The sequence below is a fragment of the Eschrichtius robustus genome, chromosome 5, assembly GCF_028021215.1.
Source record: "Eschrichtius robustus isolate mEscRob2 chromosome 5, mEscRob2.pri, whole genome shotgun sequence".
Taxonomy (NCBI): Eukaryota; Metazoa; Chordata; class Mammalia; order Artiodactyla; family Eschrichtiidae; genus Eschrichtius; species Eschrichtius robustus.
Window position 1 is genome coordinate 28,854,547 of NC_090828.1, and position 18,946 is coordinate 28,873,492.

At 41.0% G+C, this 18,946-nt stretch overlaps 1 protein-coding gene and 1 pseudogene across 1 annotated transcript in view; one reads left to right on the top strand and one right to left on the bottom strand.

Annotated features, from left to right (window-relative positions):
* The first annotated feature begins 465 nt into the window (after positions 1 to 465).
* On the top strand, positions 466 to 1,020 carry LOC137764773 (thioredoxin, mitochondrial pseudogene; annotated as a pseudogene).
* Positions 1,021 to 2,937: 1,917 nt separating this feature from the next.
* The window catches only part of LOC137764604 (uncharacterized), a 77,930-nt gene continuing 61,921 nt past the window's right edge, over positions 2,938 to 18,946 (bottom strand). The window contains exons 6-9 of the mRNA XM_068543669.1: positions 7,692 to 7,739; positions 7,442 to 7,504; positions 3,996 to 6,381; positions 2,938 to 3,601 (exon numbers count right to left, since the gene is read on the bottom strand). Of these exons, the coding sequence (XP_068399770.1) occupies positions 7,454 to 7,504; positions 7,692 to 7,739 (99 nt within the window). The 3' untranslated portion in view covers positions 2,938 to 3,601; positions 3,996 to 6,381; positions 7,442 to 7,453. The remainder of the gene's footprint in view (positions 3,602 to 3,995; positions 6,382 to 7,441; positions 7,505 to 7,691; positions 7,740 to 18,946) is intronic.

Sequence of the window (18,946 nt, forward strand, 5' to 3'; positions counted from 1 at the left end):
TGTATAATAAGGAAAGGAAGAAAGGAAGGAAGGAAAGAAGGAAGGAAGGAGGGGAAGAAGGAAAGCAAGAAGGAAGGAAGAGAAGGAAGGGAAGGAAAGAAGGGGTCTTCAAAAATAGGGAGATTTAAGTGGCATTTAAGTAAACCTGCCAAAGGGAGCAGTGGCAATCAAGGGACCTGAGTATTAATTAGGAATGACTGATCACGTGAGTCCCATGAGGGTAGGGATCACATCTGCTTCTCATTTCTGGAGCCGAGCACCTAGCACAGTACCTGGCCAGTAGATGCTCCATTCGCAATTGTCCAGTGTTGTCCGTGGGGCAGGAAAGCTACAAATACCATTGGCTGCGGCAGCTGGGTGACTGGGGATGTGTGCAAGCTGGATGGCAGGCAGTGAGTAAAGAAATGAATAGGGAACAGAAGTGCCCTTGACCGGTGGGGAGGGCCGCGCTGTGCACCCCTCTGCTCTCGCTGCAAGGAGATGGCTTAGCGACTTCTCCTGGGGAGGTTTCTGGCCTCCATAATCTGCAGGAAGCCCTCTCAGAGTCAGTGGGCGCCCCTTGCCTCCAGGGCCCTGCAGACCCCACAGCGCAGTCCTAATAACCTGACAGTAACACCCAGCCAAGCCCAGTCAATATACACCACCAGAGTCTGTACAATGACCTTTAACATCCAGGATGGACCAGACTTTCAAGACTGAGTTGTCAACAGTGAGACACCAGTGGTTGTGGATTTCCATGCACAGTGATGTGGTCCCTGCAAGATCCTGGGGCCAAGGTTAGAGAAGGTGGTGGCCAAGCAGCATGGAAAGGTGGTGATGGCCAAGGCGGATATTGATGACCACACAGACCTCGCCATAGAGTATGAGGTATCAGCTGTGCCCACCGTGCTGGCCATCAATAATGGGGATGTGGTGGACAAGTTTGTGGGCATCAAGGATGAGGACCAGCTGGAGGCCTTCCTGAAGAAGCTGATTGTCTGACAAGCAGGGAAGTGTCCTGACTGCCCCTGCCCACCTGGGCCCCGTGGTCCCGGGGGACCCAGATAGAACTCACAGCCCTTCTGTGCCGGCCCTTCCTACCTCCTCCCTCTGCCTGGCCCCTGTGGGTCCGTGCTTTGGAGACCAGGCCTCCAAACACAGGAGCCTCAATGCTCCCAACCTGGCTGACCGCCAGGGTGGCCGCCCAAGGAGCGGTGCCGCCACCGAGCTGGGACAGCCGTCTCCTCACCCACTCTCTGCTCCTTCTAGGGCTTGTTGCTGTGCTCCCAGGATGCTGGGACAGAGTCCCAGGGCCAGCCTGCAGTAACAGCTTGGTCTCCCTGCTCCCAGGGCTTCCCTGGTGGCGCAGTGGTTGAGAATCTGCCTGCTGATGCAGGGGACACAGGTTTGAGCCCTGGTCTGGGAAGATCCCACATGCCGTGGAGCAACTGGGCCCGTGAGCCACAATTACTGAGCCTGCGCGTCTGGAGCCTGTGCTCCGCAACAAGAGAGGCCGCGATCGTGAGAGGCCGGCGCACCGCGATGAAGAGTGGCCCCCGCTTGCCACAACTAGAGAAAGCCCTCGCACAGAAGCGAAGACCCAACGCAGCCAAAAATAAATTAGAAAAAAAAAAAAAAAAGAAACCCAAACAAGTGAGAGTAATATACATAATTCCCTCATTTTTTTGTAGGTCTGTAATAAAGAACTTTATGTGATCCCCTCTAAAAAAAAAGAAAGAAATGAATAGGAGGTGAGAAAATGGAGACAAGGATTCTCTTCCCAAACATTTGGTTGAGAAGAGAGACGTGGTAGTCATTAGAAGGAGATGTACAGTTAAGAATGGTTTTTTTTTTTTAAGATGGAAAAAAAAATGTGAGTATATTTATATGTTAAAGGGTGAGAGCTGATAGAGAAAAAAGGAGTTTGAGGTTAGAGGAGACAGGAGAATTGACAGAGTGAGGTCCCCAAGAAGGCAGAACTGGATGCATTCCAGGGCAGGCATAGATTAGCTTTGGACTGAGAGAAAAGCAAGGAGAGAGGACCTGGGTGACAGACCTCTATTCTGGGTCTGTCAGAATTGAGACATTTCTGACGGAGGACAGGTTCAGGAAGAGCTCATCTGACGACCTCTATTTTTCTCTATTATAATAGGCTTCTGTTTGGAAAGCTACTCTGGGAAAGAGAGGATAATGTGTAGAGAAGTTTACACATCAGAAAAGCTCAATATACCTAACAAAAAAAGAAATAATATCTTCCCTCAAAGTTGGATAAATTGAAAAGAAATTTGAGCAAAAACCAAGGAGCTCAGGTATAAATAGGTATGTCACAAAAGTGGAAGATGTGAACTATTTGTTCCTCCAAATAGTTAAAAGACATAGCAACAACTTTGGGGTCTGGAAGAGTGTAAAAAATTAAGAAGAAAATGGCATGTAATAGCAAAAAGTGTGAACTTTACAAACCCTTTAATCACATAAGAGACCAAAAAAAGACCACAGGGAATATTCTTCTTTATTAAAAGGCTACCAGGAGGAAAAGGTCACCTCAAATATCAGGGAAGCAAGGATGATTAATATTTAATTTAGTTGTTTAAAAGATATAAGTAAGGTCTGGGGACAAAAACAGGCAACAGATTGAAATGTGGGAAACCACGGTGGAATGGGAAAGGATTCAATGAAGTTCAGTTTCAGTAAACAACATCTTGTTAAATCCTTAGGACCTACTGACTACATTCCATGACAATAATAATATTGTCTGAAGTCCTAGGAATGTCATTAGATACCATTTTGGATGATTCTTGTAGTCTTGAGACAACGCCTAAGATCGTTTCAAAATAGTGCCTGCATTTAAGAGCAGATGCATACAAAAATAGGTAGGTGTGACCTTGAAAATTAAAGAATTTTTAATTTGCTAAGCAGAAAAAATATTAGGAAGCATCGTTATGAAAATAGATTTGAAAATATTTTGTTTTAAGAGAACATTGGAGGGCAGTAAGAAAAAACTGTATCCTTTTATGACAGTGGCAAGTCTGGGAGAGCAAAAGGAAGCAAAGAGAAGTAATGTGGTTTGAATTAAGCAAGAGTTTGATTCTGTGATAGAATCTGACACCTTGCCTATGCCTACTGATGGCTGAACATTCCCTGGGAGAACTTTATGATTAGTGTTTTACATGGATCTGGAGTAAACTCCTTCATTCATTCATCTTATTCACTCAGTAGCTGTTCAATACCCGAGCCCTTACCACAGGCCACACTTTTTAGGTGCAGAGAATGTTGCTTTGACCAAGAAAAACAAGGTCCTTGTTCTCATGAAATTTATCTTCTAATAGGGGAGTCAACAGATAGTCTTATCCATCACATCTCAAACTCAGGGCCCAGGATGGCTATTGGTCTCCAGCTATTGTGACTTCATTCCAGACAGTAGGGTGACGGAGGAGAAGGGAGATTTTTCAGAAGATCCACATAGTACAGTACTTACATATCATTGGCTTGAAGCTTAGTCACATGGCCACACAGAGCTGCAAGGGAGGCTCAGAAAATGTAATCATATAGCTGAGTAACTAATGCAGAAGGGAGAACTAGATATTGAAACTGGATATTGAAAGCACTCTCTGTAACAAACAATCTGTAAGAAAAGATTAGAGAAGTTTCAACTTCAAGAAGGATCATGATAAAATTTCATAGCCCTTTGCAAGCACGTATGAAAAATTTATACAAGGAGTTTTGTAATGATCTTGTCTTAAGCTAAGAGGACAGAAAAAGTGGAGAGAGGCTTAAACTCTAGAATGAAACTAGGTTAGATGCAAGAAAGTCTATGATGGTCAAGTGAACAGGATTATATATCATATTTGTGTGTTGTAACTAATTGGATTCTATCTTGAGTATTACGACTAGTTCTTATAGAAGAGGATTCTGTGTGTAAGTAATATGTACATTTTTTTCTGGACATAGAGTCTACCCTTATCATCATATTCTCAATGATGTATGTAAACAAAAAAAGTTAAGAATAACTATTATACCTGATTTGATGTGGAACAACTTGACTTCTCTCATTCCCAACTTCAGAACATTATAATCCGGATTTTTTAGTAAGTAGAGCATTCAATGGTACTGGTATATTCAGTACCATTGTAGTAAACTACCCAGTGTCTCTTCTACGTGTCTTTTTCTACTCCTTCTGAACTCTTCTCCCACCTTCTCTCTTCTCACAACATCTAGGTTTCTTTCTGCCAAGTGAGTCCGTTGAGATGAGAATGCGAATTTAGTTGAAATGATGCGCTAAAAAAAAACTGAAAAGGTGTTAGTTTACCATACCATCAGGGCAATTAATGCTCACTGGACAGGTCAGTTCTGGCCCCAAATGTCCCCTGTGGCTACAATGCCAAAACAAACATCAGAGACAAACTTTCTGTGACAAGTTCTAGGAAAAGGCTGCAGTTTTAAGAGAGAGTAGGGGTTTCCTTTTGCCTTCCTGGGACGGTCATTTTTCTCTGCTATTTAATGGTTTATTTACTTCCATTTTCTAAGTGTACAGGAAATCTAAAATCTTTCTCAGCCCACTGTTAGTGCTTCCTTCAATCACCTCCAAGTGGGGGTGGAAGAGCCTATCTCTTCTGGAAGTGCCTTTCTCTCCTGGTTTTCTAAAGCAGATGCCAGCTCTACTCCCAGCTCCAAAGACTGTAAAAGCATGTGGCCTGCACTTAACTAGTTTCATAAGAGAGCTCCCCTCTACACTTGCCCAGGAAATAACTCACTGCCAAATCCACTTAGAACAAGGCAGAGTGTTTTAAAAAAAACACATTAGATGCTTTCAATTGTATTTTTCTTAATCATGCCAATGCGCCTTTCCTCCCAGCATTTCCATATTTCCATTTGTTTCCCTTGTGTGACATCTTGGTACATTTAAGATATTTCAGTTTTATTCTCTTAAAGTTGCCTTACTGAAGCTAGAACCATTTTCTTGCAGTGATTTAACATGTTCCCCTCAGCATCTCCTAGTAGCCTTTTTGACAACAGCTTCCTCAAATGAAGTTGATGTTAGAAGGAGGAGTTTCATTAAACTTGACAGCAGGGAAAAGTTTGAAGATGTCTTTTTAACCAGGTTTGCCTCCTAGAAACAAAGATCATAGGCTTTAGGACATGAATTTTTTCTCATGATGGCTCTATTGTCCTGTTCTGGAGACAAATCGATTTTTATACTCATAGCATGGCATCGACCCTGAAGTACCTCTAGAACTTTTCTATCAGAAGGGATTAGGACAGCAAACTGGGTGGAGGTAGGGGCCAGGGAACTTGTCTTAAGAGTTATATTTGAATAGAAAGAACACTTGGAGAAAAACCCAACGACTGAGGTTACATTTGGGGGGCGGGTAAGGCCTTGTCCCTTCTAGTGACTAGACCTGGGTGCTCATTTGATGAGCCTAGGTTGAGTAATGCTATACACCCCATGAGTTGTTTCATTCCAGTTGTACTTACTACGTAGATAAAATCAAATACTCCTCTGAAAATAATACTTTGTTTATGCAATCAATGCTTTGCCCAGGAGAGGCAAAGAAAAGCCGAGACCACAGAAGCAGCTGAAGCCAATGCCCAAAATGAGTCTACCCTGTTCTTTGCAACCGGTTTGCTCTGTCCCACCTTGGCCATCTGGTAAACCTCTACTCATTCTTTGAGGCTTAACTCAAGCGGGTCCTTCTCTGCACTGATTCTCTGACTCCCTCAAGGCTGTGAGATTCTACATCTTCAGAGCATGAGTTCCTTCTGGAAAGCAGCCTTGTATCACATTGTGTGGTCATTGTTTGACACCCTCATTAAACTAGCCGCTCCCCTGAGGACAGAGCTATTTTACTCAGCTTTTTGGTATCCCTGGCACTAAGTATAATACCTAGCTTGCAGCAGTCTCAATACATTTTTCTTGAATGACCAGATAAATGAATGAAAAAGTTGAATTGAGAGCACCAACAATCACAATTTGAAAACTGTTATAATTATTTTTTACTTTTCAGTCTTCTCTATTCTCTTTTGTGCCTCTGCTTCTAGTTTCTGTTCCCCTGCAGCATTTTTAAACAACAACAGTCATCTTCTAACGCTCACAATTTTATGGGTGAGGCAGGGCACAGTGGGGACTGCTCATCCCTTTTCCAGGACTGCTGGGGCCTCAGCGGGAGTGGATCTAGCAACTGGACATGGCAAAGATGGCTCACACAGGGCCACACAGCTGGAGTGTCTGTTCTGGCTGTCGGCTGGGGTCCTCGGTTCCTCTCCATGTCACGTCTCCTGAGGCTGGAATGTCCACAGTGGCTTCTTCACTCCTATGTCAGGTGCCTGGTCTGCGAAGGCTGGAACATCTGGGTCTGGCTGGACATCTCTCACCACATGGTGGTCTCGGAGTAGTCAGACTTCTTACTAGACAAGGATATGTAATCCCAGTGTGTTACACTTCTCTGGTAAACACATTAATCTAAAAATATGGGGGAGGGACTTCCTTGGCGGTCCAGTGGTTAAGACTCTGTGCTTCTAATGCAGGGGGCACGGGTTTGATCCCTGGATGGGGAACTGAGATCTCACATGCCGCATGGTGAGGCCAAAAAATTAAAAATTAAAATAAATAAATAAAAACCATATGGGGGAGGTGTGGTGAGCAGCATTCCTTCAATTAGAGAAAAAAAACCTCAAAGCCAACTTCTTCACTGTTATGAAGTTCGTCCAGACCATCACCTTACAATGGACTATGCTAAATTACTGCAACCATAGCTAAGTCTTATGCACTACCCACCATTCAAATAATTCCTTTCCCCACTTGGTCTCTGAGTTTTTTGGTAGCTAGAAAGAACACAGATTTCTGCAGAAACAACTTTGCCATAGGTTAAGTTTATTTTGTGATGTCCCAACTTACATGTTGAAAGTAACATATAGTCCATTAAATCAAATGGAGAAGAGTAATAGAGGAAATTTCCTAAAGTTTAAGTGCTAAGAATATCTTATTTTTCTAGTGATAACTTTGACAGAGCAAATTAGAATCTATGGTTTCAGCAAAGGAGGTGTCCTATGTAAAATGAAACCACTGATGAAAACAGCACTCTAAATGTTATTATCACTGCTACTTTTAATTAGTAATTTCCATGTGAATGTGTACTGTGAAGTCCTTGACATGCAGAAACGAATACCCACAAAACCCCCAGGATACAGTAATATAAAAGTCCCTAAGGGAGACTCTCCACATGGGACCAAAGGCCCATCTGACCCATTACATAAGGATCTTCCCTTCTGGGAAGTAGGTGGAATGAACACGCTGTTTGCTATTGCCTGCTTTTAAAGCAAGGTATGCCAAGGTCTGTGTGCCCTTCTCCAGAAGTATCAGGGGAGAAGCCTGAAACATCTGCAAGCTCTGTTTAGCGCTCTTTTGGGTAGAAATCATGCTTTGCTGGCATTTTATGTTTCTATAAAAGAATAGGGAGAAACTTGCCTCTCAGAGTCCTCAATGAGATAAGAAGGTCGTGGTTAGGTAGCAATTGTGATTAGGTGTCTGCTGAGGAGAAAGAAAGAAACCGGATCAGAAAAATATACATTCCCTACAGGTATCCTTACAGGGCCTTGACTGAGGGCCAAATAATCACAGAGAGAGCAATGCCAGTTCTGAGGCTCAGGATAATTTGGATAATTAATTATAATTAAGTAGCGATTAATAATGATTTGAATAATTGAAGGTTCCCCACCTTCAGTCTGTGGGCTGGGAGCAGTGCCATGCTGAGCCATAATGGAGCCTGAAACAAAGCAGAAATTAGTAATACTTATCTGGCTCTATTAAAATTGTTGATATTTTGTTCATTATAGATTTTTAAACATATTTTCATTAAAACTATTCCATTAAAATATTGTTTATCTTGATCATGGTTTTGATATCCCCTTAAAAACTTGGCACTGGCAGCAAGTGCCTCATTATTCCCCCGACCCCAGGCCCTGTACCCAGAAGCAATGTGAGGGGTACTCTGGATATTGCTTGGTCTGCCCTTGACAGAGAATAAAGGGAGAGTCAAATCCTTGGATTGGTCCCTGACTTTTTGTGTCCTAAAATTTCTAAATCATTGAGCTCAAAAGAATCAAATTCCAGTCTGGGCCAGAGATGGAAGGCAGCCCCAAGTCTTGAGTGTACCACTATTACCCCATTTTACAGAAGAGAAACTGAGACTCAGTACGATTGACATGTATGCCTAGATGACAAATCTAGAAGGTGGAACATGAAGACTTGAATCCAGGCTATGTGGATTCCGTGGGCTGTGCTCTCAGCCACTGGGCTCCAAGGGACTGCCCATGCACTGTTTCCTACCATTTCCCAGTGAAAAAGACAAATAATGTATTTTTTCTCTCTTAACATAACAGCCAGTTATGAGTATGAGTAAATATCTTCTATTAACTTTTAATAAATTTATTGTCTTTTTACTCTTACAGAAGTAATATATATTCACTAAAGAGAAATTAGAAAATACACATAAATGAGAAATCAAAATCCCACCCCCAGAGCCACCCACTATTACCATTTTTTTTGCATATCTCTCCAAGCTTTATTTTATTTTTTTGTTTTTTTTCTGTTCTCTAAGTCTTATTTTAATAAAGATAAATTATATGTATATGATTTTAAAATGAAACTATGCTACACATGCAGTTTTTTAAAATGTGCTTTCTTCACTTAACAATATACCTTGAACATCTTTCTCTGTCACTGCTTTTTTGCAGAGTAATTTGTAATGGTTTCATAATATGCATTCATTCTTTCATGAATATTTATTGAGGGCCTGCTACTTTCCAGGCATCAGCTAGGCGCTAGAGATGCACCGGTTAACAAAACAAAGAATTTGGCCCTCTAGGGTTGACATTGAAGTAGGAGACCTTCAAAAATGAATAAATGTGTGTCAGTTAATAGGGACGCTATTTTGGATGTGTCAGGGAGTCTTCTCTGATAAGAGGCTAACACGGGCTTAACTGTCCCATAAAACTGTCCCCCCTAAAATTTATATGTTGAAGTCCTAACCCCCAGTACCTCAAAATGTGACCGTATTTGGAGATAGGGTCTTTAAAGTGGTAATAAGCTACGGTGAGATCTTTAGGGTAACCCCTAATCTATTATGACTGGGATCCTTTTAAGAAGAGGAAATTTGGACACAGACACATAGAAGGAAGACCATGTGAAGACACAGGGAGAAGTGGGCCACCTGTAACCCAAGAAGAGAGACCTGGAACTGATCCTTCCCTCACAGCTCTCAGAGGAAACCAACCCTACTAGCATCTTGATCTTAGGCTTTCAGCATCCAGAGCGGTGAGAAAATTAATTTCCATTGTTTAAGCCACCCAGTCTATAGTACTTTGTTATGGCTGCCCCAGGAAACTAATAAAATTCAGAGAAAGAGGTCTGAATGAAATAAGAGGGTACCAGCCCTCTGGAGTCTGGGGACCAGGGAGGGCCAAGGCTTGGTAGTTTGCATTAGAGGAAAGCAAAGGGGTCTGGGGCCTGGAAGGGTGGCTGAGGGGAGAAAGGAAGCAGAGAAGTCAGAAGAGGCAACAGGGCACCGCTGGGTCCTCAAGCACCCTGCAGGCCTTGGAAAGAACTTCAGATTATACTCTGGGGAGACAGGAAACCACTGGGGAACAGTTGGATCTGACATACTTTAACAAAGGCCCTCAGCTTCTGCATGGAACCCAGATAAGATGTATCAAAATGTTTGTAACCCTTTTATTAATCAATTAAATTATTTAAGCAGTGCATCTTAGTGAAAGGAATGAGAAGCAGGGAGAGGGGTTTCTGGGACACTGGCCCCAAGCCTTAAGCCTTCTTTGTATCCCCACCATCCCAACTGGCCATCCCATTCCCCGATCTGACAAACTGTATAAACTGTCATTTTAAACCAGCTTCAGACTTTTCCATGAGTCCTTCTCCACAGGGTCATACAGTGGGACCTCTCCTCCCCCAGGCTGAGGCCAGTTGGTGGCTATCCCTCCCTTCGCTTATGTCTGTTCCCTCTCCCTGGGTCTCACACCAAGGTTCCCAATCCTCAGGCTCCCTCCACCCAACTCAAGCCTTCTTAACTCACTGGCACCAACCGCCATCTGCCAAGATTCCATCTTACTCTTCTCTCTCCCTCTCTCCCTCCTCCTTTCCCTCATTCCTAGCTTTTCCTAGGAAATGGAGAAATGGAAGCCTCCTCTGATATCTGAAAATGAAATTTCACGGAAGTGGACAATCCCCATATGAACTCATGGTTACTCAGGCCAATTGGAAACCTCATGCCTTCCTAACAAGTCAGAGATAATGGCTGCATGGGCAATAACAGCCCAGGGTTGGACCGAACTTTGACCAGCGTGCTCCTGTTAGGAGGCTTTCATTAGTTTCCAGACTCCTCTTCGGCTACTGAGAGGTCCTCTCTTGTAGAAAGAGCCCTCATCAGTAACTTCCTTTAAGAATGTGTGTGCTTATTTTTGCCTCCTGCTCAAAATCTTTCTATGTCCTCCATTGCCTCCCACCGAAGGCCTATTGACTCTTATCACTGTACACTTGTCATTCTATTCTAGGCTGCGCTTTGACTGTTATTCACTGAAAACAAGGGATCAAACTGATCCTCTTTCTCAAAGAGCAATAAACACATAGAAGCGGAAAAAAACAAATGGATTCCATTAGTAAGTGTGCCAGTTCAGCCCAGACTAACAGGCTAATCCACTCTTTGACCGCAGGAGAGAGTTGACATTAAAAAAACAGGCAGTGGTACCTATATAAGCTGGATATTCCCAAGTGCAGATGCCCTGGGCCTACAAAGGGGAACACCACGAGGGCCACTGGCCCCGGTCCTCTGTCACAAAGGGCCTCAATGCCACCAGGTTATACCTATAATTACAGAGAAGCATTGGCAGGTTTGAAGAAAGAAGATATCACCACCCAACTTAATTCTGGGTCTCATTACTGGGCCACATCTGTTGTGTATGATCACATCTGTTGTGTATGTTGTGCATGTGTATGATGTAACTCCTTTAATCATTTTGGGAATGGCATAATTATATTGAACTGAATAAATACACGTGTACATGTGTAGGTTGAAACAGTTTACTCCTTAGATATTGACATTGAAAATATACCACAAATTTTGTAACTTTCATTTCTATTTTGCACTTCTTTTCCTTCTTTTTCTTTCTTTTTTATTTTGTTTTGGTTTAATATAGGACTGGCCTGGGCCTCTCTTGACCTCTGACAGGCCCCATGAAAACCTGAAACCGAGGCAAGGTGACAAAGTCTGGTCCTTCAGCACTAAGGGCCTCCTCATGTTACTTCTTTACTTAGAAAAATAAAATGTTGTTGCAGAAGACCCAGAGCCACAAATGTTCTTCCCAGGTGAATCAGTTTCTGGAATTCTTAGAGTTTTAGTTTAATTTAGCCGTCAGGGAATTGTGTAGACTGGAAATATCTAGGCAAGACCAAAACAAAATCTCAAGTGGGCATCTGTCTCTTCCAGGTGAGTTAGAATCAGATACGCCTCTGCGAGGAAGCGAGTGAGGGAACCATTCTCACCCAACACATTCGCCTCAAAATCAGATACAGGGTGAGTAAATAGTTACACATCTTGCTTCATATCTTACCAGATTCCCATTTCTATTTTTTTTGAGCAAAACAGCAAAGCACCTAATATATGTCATTAAATACGTTTGCAATACTATAATTTAATCTTTGTAACTGCCATTGCTAACCAGACACTAACATGCCCATATGTTCAGTATAGAAATGACGGCATGAATCTTTTTAGCAACTCCTTGTACTTCATAATAATACTGGGTCATCTTGAGTGTGAGGGATCATGATGCTGTCTGTATGTAGTTTTAAATTCCCTAGTGATGCCAAATATATTTGTGTCAACAGATACTGTTCCAAAATACCGGAGTTCAATGTAGCTGAATACCAGAGGACTGACTCAAATGACTGCAGAGGAAATAAATACATCTTTAACTAACTCAGATGGCAAAATGTTGAAAACTCAGAAAATCTGTATTACAAAGAGCTGGAAAGTAGTAAAGTAAAACACTTCCAGAAAGGCTAATCAATTTAGTGTTTTCTTTAATTATATTATTGGAACCCTTTTCAATTCACATCTTTTCTCAGCCATATGTGAAAAACTGTTTTTTACCAACTTATGATAGCATCTAATGAATTATGAATAATAAATCATCGTTAGAAATGTAGAAATCTGTTTTATACTACAGAAGTATTCAATATAGTAAAATACCAATAATCATAGTAATAATACTCACCAAAGTAATATGTAACTCTGATTGAGTACTTAATATGAGCTAGAAGCTTCACTAAGTACCTTTATGGATTGTTTTATATTAACCTCCCAACAACCTTGTGAGATAGGAAAAATAATTTGCTAATTCCTATTCTAATGAATGGCTAAGATTTTTATTGAGAATTTTCTGTGTGTCAGGCACTGTGCATGTATTAACTCATTCATTCCTCACAACTCTCCACAAAGCAGATGCTCTCATTATTCCCATTTTAGGCATGAGGAAACTGAGATAAAGAGTTGAAGTGACCTGCCCAGGGCTACTAAGCTGTAAGTGACATAGCCAACCCCCAAACTCCATCTGTCTGGCTCCAAGTTCAATCTTTCCTTACTAAACAGCGGCTCAGCACCTGCTATATTTTCTTTGAAACTTCTGTGTGCCAGGCACTGTAGCAAATGGTCTTCATATGTTAATTATCCCTCCTTGAGGAGCTCATTGTTTTCCCATTTTTCAGATGAGAAAAGGAAGGCACAGGCCACTTGCTCCGGGTTCTAAACCCGGTCTTACCTGACTCTCGAGGAAAGTGCTGGCCCCAGAGACAGAAAGTAAAGAAGCTGCCATCTTCAAAAGCCAGCTCTAGACAGCACCCATCATCAGTCTTGTGGCAAGCCTGACTTTTTATGGGCTTGCTCAGGCTGGGAGAGTCAGAATCTATCCGCCTGGGTCCACCCCTTTCTTAGATTTTTGAGTCATTTGTTTAGGCCAGTGGTTTGAAAAAGTCACAGACGGGGGCTATAAGCACAAGAGAAACTATTCTTTCAGAGTGAAAACCAGCTTGTAGTTTTTCCTGTTATTCATTTTGAGCTTCCTCTTCCTTACCACTGAACGTTGTTTAAGGAATTATTTCAGTACTAAATTGCAGTAATTTCTATTTCCTTAAATTTCTATTTTCTTAAATTTCTTTCTGACATACATTCGTAGCCTCAGCTTTTTTTTTTAAATCTTGTATTTCTCTACCATATGTATTCTTATATGCTTATATTCCAAATCAAGTCCAAGCTACATGAAGTCAAGGTCTATATCTTACTGAACTTTTTAATCCTTATAGGACCTCACATCTTATATTGCATAATGTGGGTGTTTGAGAAATATTTGGTAAATTAATCAACTTCATAGGCAGTATATTTGGAACTTAATGATAGCACCTAAAACTATCCTAAAGGGCAAGTAACTACATTCCCAGTACACAAAATCACATACTTAAAGATACAAAATCCATCTTTTTGATACATAGCTTCAGCTTTTGACAGCCACCTTTCAAAAATTTGGTGATGGTGCCATCCCAGCCTGGTGCCCTGTGCAAAAGACATTTCCCCTGCAAAATGGTGTTTCATTTTCCTGAACTGTGTACAGGATTGTCACTTTTCTTTGTTTCTTCAGAAATGAGTCCCTTCATACAATAAATCATCATCATTTCTTCTTTCTGAAGTCATCTCAGTCTATCGTATTTTATATATAAATATATATATATATATATATTCACAAATTGACTTAACAAAGCTTGAGTCCTCAACCAGGGCTCACTGCGAATGGCACCCTCTAGGACTAGTCAGTGTATAAACGCATAACCACACACAGTGCCCTTGAAGTTAAGAGCTCTGTGCTAGAAGAATCCAGCACTTAGAGCACAGAGTTTAACAGGAATTTGCTGTCCGTTGATTTTTTTCCCCCCCTGCTGTATATTATTTCCAGATTTTAGCATTATGACTTTTAAATTCTTTTCTCTGCAATGCAGAACCTGAATAGACAAGCAAAACAATATATCTAGTGTGTAAGACAGAAAATCAGTTGTTGGCCTACTTGACATAGGTTCAACTTAATTTTTTTTAATTTGGATTTTTTAGGAAGTTGTTATTGTGGGGTAAATTTGATACATTTGATCACATCAGGTTAGTGTTACTTCTCTTAGTTGAAACATAATGAAGAGCTAGAGTTTATAAACATGGCTCCAATGGGTACAAGCTCTTGTTGAATGGACATTTTGGTAAGCTAACACCATTTTTGAATGTAGCTACAAAAGTTGTCATCAAATCCTAGAATTATAATGGGAGAAAGTCTAGGAAGGAAGTAATCTAATTCACCTGTTTTAGTGCATATATATTCTAAAGACCAAATGAAATAAACTGGAGTTTTCTCTTTACTGACTTAGATCCTATACAAAGAAGGTAGGTGAATTCCCTCATGCTTCTTCTTTCCTATTTTTTCCTTTTACACACACACACACACACACACACACACACTTGCACATGTGTGTATGGTTGCCAAATTTTCTACAGTGCATGTGATGATTTTGACATTCAGAGGAAAAAAACGCACAATAAGTGTATAGCACACAGTACATACTCAATAAATTTTGTTGAATGGGAAAAAAATACATTTGAAAACATGAATTATAAAATCAAGTCTTGTCCCTTGATTTAAAAAAAATTGTATGGGCTTCCCTGGTGGCGCAGTGGTTGAGAATCCGCCTACCAATGCAGGGGAAACGGGTTTGAGCCCTGGTCCAGGAAGATCCCACATGCCGTGGAGCAACTAGGCCTGGGTGCCACAACTACTGAAGCCTGCGAGCCACAACTACTGAAGTCTGTGCGCCTAGAGCCCGTGCTCTGCAACAAGAGAAGCCACCACAATGAGAAGCCCTCGTACCGCAATGAAGAGTAGTCCCCGCTCGCCGCAACTAAGAAAGCCCATGCGCAGCAACGAAGACCCAACACAGCCAAAAATAAATAAATAAATAAATAAATAAATAAATAAATAAATAAATAAATAAATTTATTTTAAAAATCATAGATACAGTCTCAGGACATAACCAACCCTGTAAACAAAGATTTATGCACAAATATTTATTGCAGAGTTATAGAAATGAAGAAAATGGAAGCAATCTAAATAGTCAATAATAAAAGAATTATGAGATAAATGCTATATCCATGAGGAAATATTATGTAACCCTTTAAACTATATTTATAACAACTTTAAAGGACATGGGTAAATGCTCATGACATAATGTTAAATTTATAAAATCAAGGGCCTACTAAGTTGTATTTCAGTACAAGTTTAGCTCTGTAAGGACACAGTGCATGGAAAGAAGAACTGGAAGGGAATATACTAAAATGTTAATAGTGTTTCAGGGTAGTGAGACTACTGAGTTTTTTTTTGCCTCTTTACCGTATTTCAGAATTTGTCTCAAATAATAAAGGTGCATTATTTTGCTGATGATAAAACAGTTAAAAACTAGAAAAATGTTTCTATGGAAGAGAATTTATTCATGTAGCAGCTCAAAATCAATGAAAAGTTTATGCATTTATAATCTAAACTAAACCCATCAGATGGTTTTAATTATAATGCTATGAGAGTCACATAATTGAGTTTCCATTATCCCTGCAGGTAATCTGTTCCAAAGTATAACAATCAAAAAATGTCAAGTTTACCTTCAATTCTTTGGTTTCTATTTGGATCCATTATGACTGAGTGACTTTGTGGGAATATGTGCGCTTATATCACATTCTAACATCTTTCTTTTACTAAATAATCTATTCGTTTCATCTTCTCTTCCTTGCATTTTCTTATTTTATTGTCTCTTAATTGTTTTATTTTATTCTGTATTATCTCAAGTTCCTGGGGTGCTAATTCTCTCATTTATTGTCTCCTGACTCTCCCTCATGGTGGATCATTTCCTCATGTAGTCTGTAATTTTTAATTGTGAGCATATCTTAAGCAGGTACATTGTTTCTTTAGATGTTCCAGGTGCTTTGCATTATAAAAGTGTCCTCAAAGAAAGATTTTGTATTTGCTTCTGGCCCAGCTCTCGGGGATTCCACCCCATTCAGGACCCATTTTCATAATTTCTGGGCTTGGGATTCTCATACCATGCGGGTGGTGTTAATTCAGATCTTATACCTCTGCATAGGTTTGTGTTTTTTTTTAGAAATTTATTTATTTTATTTATTTATTTTTGGCTGTGTTGGGTCTTCATTGCTGCGTGTGGGCTTTCTCTAGTTGCGGCGAGCGGGGGCTACTCTTCCTTGCAGTGCACGGGCTTCTCATTGCGGTGGCTTCTCTTGTTGTGGAGCACAGACTCTAGAGCACAGGTTCAGTAGTTGTGGCACACGGGCTTAGGTGCTCCGCGGCATGTGGGATCTTCCCGGACCAGGGATCGAACCTGTGTCCCCTGCATTAGCAGGCGGATTCTCAACCACTGCATCATCAGGGAAACCCCTGCATGGAGTTTTCATTTCTCAGAGGAGACTCCTTATTATGCACAAAGTGCCAAGGGCACAAGCTTCCTTTATGCAACCAGTGTGGTGTGTCTAATGCTCTCTTCACAGAAGGGCCAGACCTCCAAGACTCTGCTCTGAAGCAGAGGTCTTGGTTCTAGTTCCCCACCTGGTGTGAGCCCTCAGTCATGGCCTTCATCCCTATATGGATACACAGCCATACACAGCCTGTGGCTGGGCCCAGTGTCCCCAGGACTTTGATGTCATCTCATACACATATTGCTCTAGTTTTGAGTTCCATCTTCGGTTCTGGTGCCTAGGTATTTCCTTTCAAGCTATATATATATATATATATATTTTAAAAGTTTTTGCATCTTATCCAGAAATCCTATGGTTTGGAGTGAGAGGAGTTCTGTGGAATTCTTGGAACTCTGGAGTAGGAAGAGTTGTCTCAGCTGGATCTCAAGTCCTCAAGAGGGTTTCTGGACAACAGCATCTCAGACTATATTATCAGCACACCTCGTGTGTTACCATCCATTTTGAGGGAGTCACAAGAGATTAGTCATTAACAACAGTCAGAGCATCTAACTTTTTCAATTTTTCACCTTTTAAAACAAATTCAAGACTCTTCCTGTATGATAACATGACCTTCATTTCCTCAAATTCTTTAGTAGGTAGAAATGCTCTAAGAATGTCATCTTTTGTGTATGTTGAGGTGGGCAAAAAAGCTAAGAAGTTACTCTGGACTGTGTTCACCACTCTTTTAGGCATCATCTGAAGACATCCTCAACACCAAACCATGATCAAATTAATTCTTTAAAAATAAACATAATGACAAGAAGAAAACTAGATTTACTTTCTGCATCTTTCCCAAGATTTTTCTTATGATAAATTCCAAAGTGAAGTTTCACCCAAATGAAACATAATTGATAAAGTATGTGCTGTAGTTGCTCAGTTACCATAATAGGGAAATGATGTGGGCTTTTCCCCTCACAGCAAGTCCAGTCCTGAACTTAGGCAAAGAGCTCAATAGAGGAAAAATGAAAGCTACCTTAATGGGGCACCTCTCACCTTTTGCCTCTTGTTCATGCCAGTGGCCACTCTTGCTCCTGAGATCTCTGCCATTTGCACCCACGTTCTCCTTACTGTTGATGAAAAATTTAAGGAGAGGTCTGGATACAGATAAGCACAACCCAAAGGCAATTGATTGGTAGGTTCTGATTTTTAGCTACATCACTAAGATGAGTTTTCCTTAATTATATGATACCTCAACAGAGAGTAATGGTAGGAATTATCTTTTTTAAAAAGACATAACATTTGTTTCCAGTTGTGTAGGACATCACCAAGATTTTTGTAAGCTTTTTTGTCACCCGTCATCTCATTGGCTTTAAGAGAGTCCTCTAAGAAAAGGAGAGGGAGTTATTACTCATCTCACAGCAGAAGCTGTCAGTGCTAAAGGCCCTCAGGTGTCCCCTGGGCAAACCTGGGGCATCTGGGTTAGCACTGACCTGAAACCTTCCTTGACTCAAGTTTCCCTTTGCAGCCATGATCTTGATTCAGTGGTTCTTCCTAAACTTTGCTTCTCTTAGCTTAATAGTTGGGTCTCACCCTCTCATTCTGATCCCTCTGTATCTCAGCTCCATTACATACTGAAATTCCCACGCATATCACTGCCCTCCCACCATAAATCTTCCCCCGGTTACTCCTGAAATGAACCCACACGGGCTTTCACATGAGCCAACTGCACATTTATCACTTCAATTGTATTGACCATTGGCCACAATCTTCTAAGTCGTAACAGATGAGCCCGGATGATTCACGCAGGAATGGTAGGAATGACTGTGACAAATCTTTGGAAAGACAAACATGACTTGGTACCTCATTTGTGATGGGAAAATTTTCTAGCATGTAAAAGGCATCTGAATTTATTAGCTTGGTGTAGCTATAATGTAACCACTAATGTATGGGATTTTTTTTCTCACAGTCTGATAACAGCTTTATTGCATGCAAGCCTTTGTCGTTTATTGCTTCCTATGACTGTAAAAAGAGAAAAGAGCATGTTATGCCTTGACTGGCTGACTTAGATTTGTGATTTATTTGATCAGAAATGTGCTCTCTAACCACAGCACTTCAATTTATGGTTGCAGTTGGTTTGACAGGAGATGAAAAAACATAATTAGAGAGCACTTAGGAAAACGAGCTGCTTCCCTAAATTACAGTTTCTAATTTGGTCATTATTTTAGGCCCAAACGCCGCTTGAGTTTTGATTTTTGCCCCATAATTTTATAAAAGTCATATGGATAAGTCAAAAGGGCTAACTAGGTGATGACAAGGCCGTGAAGTCTCTTTACGTTGCTTCAGCCTGAAGAGGAGGATCTGTCTGTCCAGGGTCACACTTTTGTGTGTGAGGAGCAGGAAACAGCAGGGAGATGAAA